Source organism: Charadrius vociferus, unplaced genomic scaffold, assembly GCF_000708025.1.
Source record: "Charadrius vociferus isolate BGI_N301 unplaced genomic scaffold, ASM70802v2 scaffold407, whole genome shotgun sequence".
Lineage (NCBI taxonomy): Eukaryota > Metazoa > Chordata > Aves > Charadriiformes > Charadriidae > Charadrius > Charadrius vociferus.
This window is the reverse complement of record NW_009649852.1, coordinates 1,072,432-1,079,349: the sequence shown is the minus strand read 5'-3', so window position 1 is coordinate 1,079,349 and position 6,918 is coordinate 1,072,432. Positions and strand designations below refer to the sequence as shown.

Genomic DNA, 6,918 nt, shown 5'->3' with positions numbered 1-6,918 from the left:
TTCGTATCAGCAGGAAAGTGTGTGTTGGAAGGGTGAGAGGTGCTCCAGATTTTCCCCCGCAGAGCTAATAGGGATAGATGTAGCTATGAAGTGATGTGCCGGAGAGGAACAGAGTTTACCATATAGTCTGTTTATGCATTGTCAACATACCAGTACACTTCTGAAAGCAAATTATAGATGGTATTTGAATATTTTGCAATGCAGTCTGGTGGCTGTCCAGTAAGCCTTTTTTTTTTTTTCCTCCAGAAGTCACAAAGCTGTTTTCTGTCTTAAAATTGAAGTTGAGATCCATTAATCAGCCTGTGAAAGCTCACTGAATATTGAACATTTTCAGAGTAGAAGTAAGTTTAGGGATGAAGCTCAGTAACAAAGAGGCAGAACCTTCTGGACCCAAATGTGATAGAGTCGGGAAGTTTATCGAAGACTGTTAAAGGCAGAGAAGGCATCGAGACTGGAAAGTGTTTGTGGATTCAAATATAGTACTAAAACTTTTAAGGCTTCCAGAGGAAGATGAGATTGAACCTCCGTTACTTCCTTCATCATCTCTAAGCTGCAAAAAACCTTATAATGAATAGTCTAGTGCTATACCGGAGTGAATGAAAAGCTTTTTGAAAGTAATAAAGCTAAGAAGGTTGGCAGTGCTGTCCTCTTGTCTGATTGGAATGACAAGGAAAAATAATGCTGACCATGAGCATGTGTTGGGAGATTGCTCTGAAAGCCTGCAGCTTCCTTCCTCCCCCCCATTTCATTCTCATAAGCCAAAGTGCTCGTGTCAGACTCGTTTTAAAATGCTTGGAAAATGAATCACATTGCTTTCTCAAGCAGAATTAAGAGCGAAGAGTGGTGGTGAGATGAGGAAAGCAGATACAGTACCAAGAAGTGGTGAGCTTAATCGATAGGACGTTTTTTGTACAAGGATTACGATTAGATCAATGTCTAGCTTCTCCCTGTGTCAAAATTATCTTAATTCTGACCAGGAAATCTCCCTTGCCTTGTGCTTGCACGTTCCTGCTGTCTGTTCAGCGTCAGCGGCTAGTACAGTTTAGCGTCTGGAATTTTGACATGATCTTTTCTACTTTGTTGTTGACATAGAAGAATTTGCCTGAACTATTCAGTGAGGGTGGGAGGCTCAGGATAATGACAGAGGTTATAGAAACTTAGAGGGGGGATTTTTTGCTTTGAAATTGTTGGCTAAAATCAGTGAGATACATCCAGCACTGGCTGCCCAGACCCACCTCCTTGTCTCGGTCCACGTTTCAGTATATGCCCACAAAGTACTGTTGCTGTTGGTGGAAAAAGGGTGAGGATGCTGGAGGTGGTTTCTCGAGTGGTTTTAAGGGAGATGACAGGAATGGCAAAGGAAGGCGGCTTTGCTGCCTTCTACTTGTCAGTTTTGTCCTCTCCTCATGTAGCAGTCTCCTCAGTCAGTAACAAGCAGTGGTGACAGCCAAGGTCAGACACCAGCGAGCACAGTGTGTTTGTGCTCCTGCCCTCCAAAGGTCACAGCCGCACCTGACGGACCTGGGGGCTCGTTCGTGGTTAGGTTGGAGGGTACTTGTCAAGCCGACAAAGTTGTCGTAGGGTTTTCCCGGCATCATTTGGACACTCGGGGCCGAATTTGCGAAAGCGCTTGGGCCCCGATCTGCAAAGCTCTTCGGGTACCGACATTGATAACATAAACAGACTGACGGTGGCTTGGCTCAGTTTTCTGTGGAAAGTGGGTCACTGGGAATAAGTGGTTTAGCTTTGGGTCGTTTGAGGAGAGGACTGAAATAATGCGCAATAGTGTCAATTTAACACATTAAGGCTGACGTCAGACTTGCACCAGGCGTTTTGGGACTCCCGAGCTGCTGTCGGGCATGCGGTGGAGGTGATTTTAACACACTGATGGATGGAGATGTTGAGCGCTCGGAAACATCTAGTGTCCTGGATGCTTGATAACGTGCAGGCAAGAAATATATAGAAGTAACAATGTCTGTAATGGTGTAAAAATATTAACGCAGTGTTTGTCAGATGTTTATACCTGGGTGTGTGCTGAGCAAATCCACATGGGATCAAAACTCTAATAGGGCTCTTCTTCAAACTGGAAGAAGGTAGATTTAGATTAGATATTAGGAAGAAATTGTTGACTTTGAGGGTGATGAGGCACTGGCCCAGGTTGCCCCGAGATGCTGTGGCTGCCCCATCCCTGGAGGTGTTCAAGGCCAGGTTGGACGGGGCTTGGAGCAACCTGGGCTGGTGGGAGGTGTCCCTGCCCAGGGCAGGGGGGTGGAAGGAGATGGTCTTCAAGGTCCCTTCCACCCCAACCCATTCTATGATTCTATGATTCAAAGGTAAGAAACAATTAGATAATCATTTGATCACCCTGATGAATAGTAAAGGTGCTATCTAGCCTTCCGTCCATCCGATCTGTCCTGTTCTCCCATCCTGCTGTGCACACACTGGCCGAGGCACATAAAGAAGAGAATGTTACCGTTGAAACTTGTGTGGTTTCTACCAACTGAACACGGCAGCTTCTTGGAGAAATCGCACTTAGCTGCAGGACAGGAACTATCTGTTCCTGTGCAGGAGAAGACAGATTGTTGTGGGCTCAGGAAATTCAAGTGAATTCTCATGCATTAATGGGGGCAAATCTGTAGGTTCCTTGCCCAGAGGGCTGGGGGAAGGCCATGTGGTGGGAACCACAAGTCTGAGCCTCAGGTGAAAAGGTAGAAAATGTGGGAGAGGGAATTGGTACTGTTCAGTCTTACCTCTCAGCTTCCTTCAAATGGTGTAAAACTATGAACAGAGTTTGGAGCTAAGACCTTGCTGGGAAACTGGAGACAGTGTCCAAGTGAGAGGTAGAACAACTGCTTTGGGACTGCAAGTGCACTTGACCCATGTTCCTGTTCTCTGTGTTATACCCTGAGTGTGGACATACGATAATGATGGAGTGGGTACCAAAAGTTGAGGGTGCTCAGAAAAGGATTGGGCAAATTCCTGAGAGCAAGATCCTTTGTCTGGTTCATAGGGAGCCTGAGTCACAGATACGTGGTGCCTGGAAGAAGATGCTTAGGGGATGTCATTACATACATCCCCTTTTCTGACTCTCTTCTGTATGCGCCAGCTTGGCCAATATTGGTGACAGACTCCTGGACGTTGTGTGTGACTTTATCGGTGTGTCTGTGCTCCTGTGTAAGTAATGCTCGGTGGAGGTGTGAAGGTCGAGTTCCCACCTGACACGGGGAAGTTGTTGGGGTCTGTGGACACCTATGGCAGATGTGAGGTGGAAATGCTGGATTCCAAACAGAGCATATTTGCAGAGAAGGTGATAGAAGGTTTGCTGCTTGTAGCCGGTAACATTTGATCTTCAATAACAACAAAAATGCGGCTTGCCATTTCCTGAGAATAAAGGTTATATTTGGTGTCAGGCTTTTTGGTGTAAGCAGTGTAAATAGTACTGAAGGATGTATTGAATCATTGTTTGAACTGTATCAACTGGGGTGCGCTCTTTAAAGTACGATTGTTTTGATCTGTTCCCTGTGTGTTTTTTGCAGCTTTTCCGACGCGTGGCAGCTGCCTTGCCTGGAATGGAAAGCACACAAGACAAAAGTAGAGAAGACAGTATCCTTTATGCATTTGTGCTGTGACTCAGTGGTGGCAAAGCGCTGCCAGATGTTACCGTGGATGAGAAGAATGCCAGGCCCTCAATAACAAGGATGAAGAAGGAGGGAGCAATATCTCTCCTGCAGCCTTCGGTCAGCTTGTGGACATCCCAAAAAAGAGGCCTGAGAGGGGGAATAGGGGCAAGTAACCTTCGAGCTTGAAGTATGGAGGTAGAAGGCTTGGTGGGATGGAAGGTGGGTCAAGGGTGGAGACCTCCACTGTAAAGCAGGGACATTTAGGGCTATGAGATAGTATAAAAGTGAAGACAACTGAATGAAAGCTGAAGGGAGGACAACGGGAAGGTGCAGAAGGGTACAGTCAAACGGATCCAGAAGGATTCTTGGCTGGGTGTTTGAGCAGGCTGGATGTGGGGAGGGAGGGGGAGACTATGGAGTGGGAGAAAACAGCTGCAAAGAGGCCCGAAAAAACTCTGTGGCTCTTGCAGATCTGACTTTGCAGGATCCTAGAATAAACTAGGTTGGAAGGGACCTCTGTAGGTCCTTTCTCCAACCCTCCTGCTCAAAGCAGGGCTAACTCCAAAATCAGGCCAGGCAGAAATCTCCAAGGATAGAGATCCCATAACCTCCCAGGGCAGCCTGTTGCGGTGCTCGACCCCAGACAGCTGTGGGCAGGCATCGGGGTGGTGCGAGGGAGGAGAAGACTCAACTGAAGGGATCAACTTTGGGGCAGGGAAAGGAGGTGGCACAAGGGATGGAAAAGGGATAAAGCTTTCTGCGTAACAAGCAGTATGGCTAAATCTGAATTGGATACCGGGCCAGCTGGGTGTGTTTGAGGGGGGCAGGTAAGACCAAGTAGGTGCTTTTGTGGGTGGTTTGTGATGAAACTGTGTTCAGTTTTGGGCCCCTCACTACAAGAAGGACATTGAGGTGTTGGAGTGTGTCCAGAGAAGGGCTACAAAGCTGGTGGGGGGTCTGGAGGAGAAGTCTTTTGAGGAACGACTGAGGGAATTGGGGGTGTTCAGCCTGGAGAAGAGGAGGCTGAGGGGAGACCTTCTCACCCTCTACAACTACCTGAAAGGAGGTTGTAGGGAGGTGGGGGCTGAGCTCTTCTCCCTGGTGACAAGTGACAGGACAAGAGGAAACGGATTCAAGTTATGTCAGGGGAGGTTTAGATTGGAGATTAGGAAACATTTTTTCACTGAAAGGGTTATTAGACATTGGAACAGGCTGCCCAGGGAGGTGGTGGATTCTCCATCCCTGGAGGGGTTTAAAAAAAGGGTAGATGTGGTGCTGAGGGACATGGTTTAGAGGTGGTTTTGTCAGGGGAGGTTGATGGTTGGACTTGATGATCTTAAAGGTCCCTTCCAACCTCAGCGATTCTATGATTCTGTGAAACTGCAGGAGTGGTTGTGGTTGCTCAGCGTAGCTCTGAAGGTGAAAGAAGTTATGTGGTAACCGAACCGCTTCTTACAATCTCTGCTCCGCCCGACTACTCGTTTCTGCTTACTCGGATTAGAGAGGAAAGGTAATGCAGAAAGCGGAGAGAGGGCTGCCTGCCTCTGCGCGCAGCTCCTCCGGCAGCAAGAGCGCTGGACGGGGAGTGAATGGACCGAGAGTGGGGGAAATCGCGGTGGGTACTTCCAGGTGGGAGCAAAGAGGGGTTGCGTTGCATCTTGATTGAAAGAGTTGATGAGATGCAGGAGCTTTTTTTGAGAAGAGGAACTTTTTCAGGATTGTCAGTTTTATTTGCAGCAGGGATCACATCGCCGGCAGTTGGTAAATGGAGGAGAAACGGTGCTTTGGGGGAAGGATGCGGCAGGAACTGTTAGGAGGGGGAGAAGCTTGATGCTCAAACTACGTCTCCTGTAGAGCATCTTCCTGCCTAGGGGAAAGGAGGATTTGGGAAGCTGTGGATTGCAGCTGCGAAGGCACAAGCTTTGTGCGATATGGACTTGGATTGATCAAAAATACTTCGTCATGCAGGTCACCGAAAGGTTAATGAGCAACAATCTTTTTTAATGAGCGGATGGTGGTAGAATGCACAGGCACTGGTTGATGGGCCTGCGGTTTCCCTATCAGGGAGTTTGATCACTGGTCTCTAAATGAAAGTGCAATAAGGGCACTTTGGATTTGACTTCCTGCAGACTGCAGATAGCAGAAATTGAATATGATTGTCTCCCAGACAGCTGCGCTGGGATTAATGGGAGGGGGGGGATTTTCCATAGGCTTCTTTGTAGAACATTAAGCGTTCAAGGATCTTGAGCTGCTCGTGCTCGGTGGTGAAGCTGGCAAGGCTCATTTCGAACCTCTCTGGCTCGATGTGTCGCTCATTTAAATGTGTATCGAGGTTTACATCAGCGAAACAAATGGACCAAATATTCGAGATGAATTATTGGTCTTTTGTTTCCCTTTTTGCGTTTGTTTTTTTCTAACCTGTGAAAAAAGCAACTTCTTCAATCCCCTCAAGAAATAAGTTCGAGGTACCAGCTGTGTGACCTGTTTGTCTCTGTGTTAGCTGATAAGAGAAATGCTTGAGACTTTCGAGTCGGGTTTGGGGATTAGTGTTCAAAGCTCCTCCTGTGAAAGGCTACATGAGCGTTGTAACCGCAGAGCATCAGTTGGGAATCCGAGTGCCACAAAGGGAGTAGCTTATCGCAGGCTGGTTCAGAGCAGCAAGCTCTCCAGCGACCTTATGCTCTTGTTGGATATTAGCTGTCATTGCAAGGGGTGAGTTCGGGGAGGCGGCAGGGGTTTTGTTGGCTGCCGACGGGGTGAGCAGAGCGGTTTAACTAGAGGAAGGATTGATGGGAGAGTTCAGGATGGCACGTACGGAGCGTCGCATCTGCGAGCTGCGGGTGGCGTAAGTACTCGGGGGTTAGCGATTTGCACAGCGTGAGAAGGAATGGCTTCGCTAGAATATGCTGCTGGGGGATTCTCTTAGCAGGGCACGCGCTGCCGTCTGTATTCAAACCCAAAGAGGCTCTCCTGCCCTCCCCAAAGCTGAGTGCGGACAGGGGAGCGAGAGGGAAGTACACACACCCTCCTGGGTGCCCACCAGCTGGAGGTGCTGCTCTCAGTGCTGGGAGACTGAATCAAACCTCTGGGTTTCTAAACTGTTACTGGTTCCCTCTGGAAACAGTGATTAGACCCTTCACAGAATTCACAGAATTCACAGAATTCACAGAATGGTTAGGGTTGGAAGGGACCTCTGGAGATCATCTAGTCCACCCCCCCTGCCAGAGCAGGGTCACCTACAGCACGTTACACAGGACAGCGTCCAGGCGGGTTTGGAATGTCTCCAGAGTGGGAGACT

The 6,918-nt window shown here is 48.3% G+C and overlaps 1 protein-coding gene across 1 annotated transcript in view; it reads left to right on the top strand.

The window, feature by feature from the left end:
* Positions 1-6,918, top strand: part of RAB6A (RAB6A, member RAS oncogene family) — a 24,704-nt gene that overhangs the window by 16,772 nt on the left and 1,014 nt on the right. The window contains 1 exon segment of the mRNA XM_009890994.1: positions 3,537-3,603. Coding sequence (XP_009889296.1) covers positions 3,537-3,603 — 67 coding nt within the window.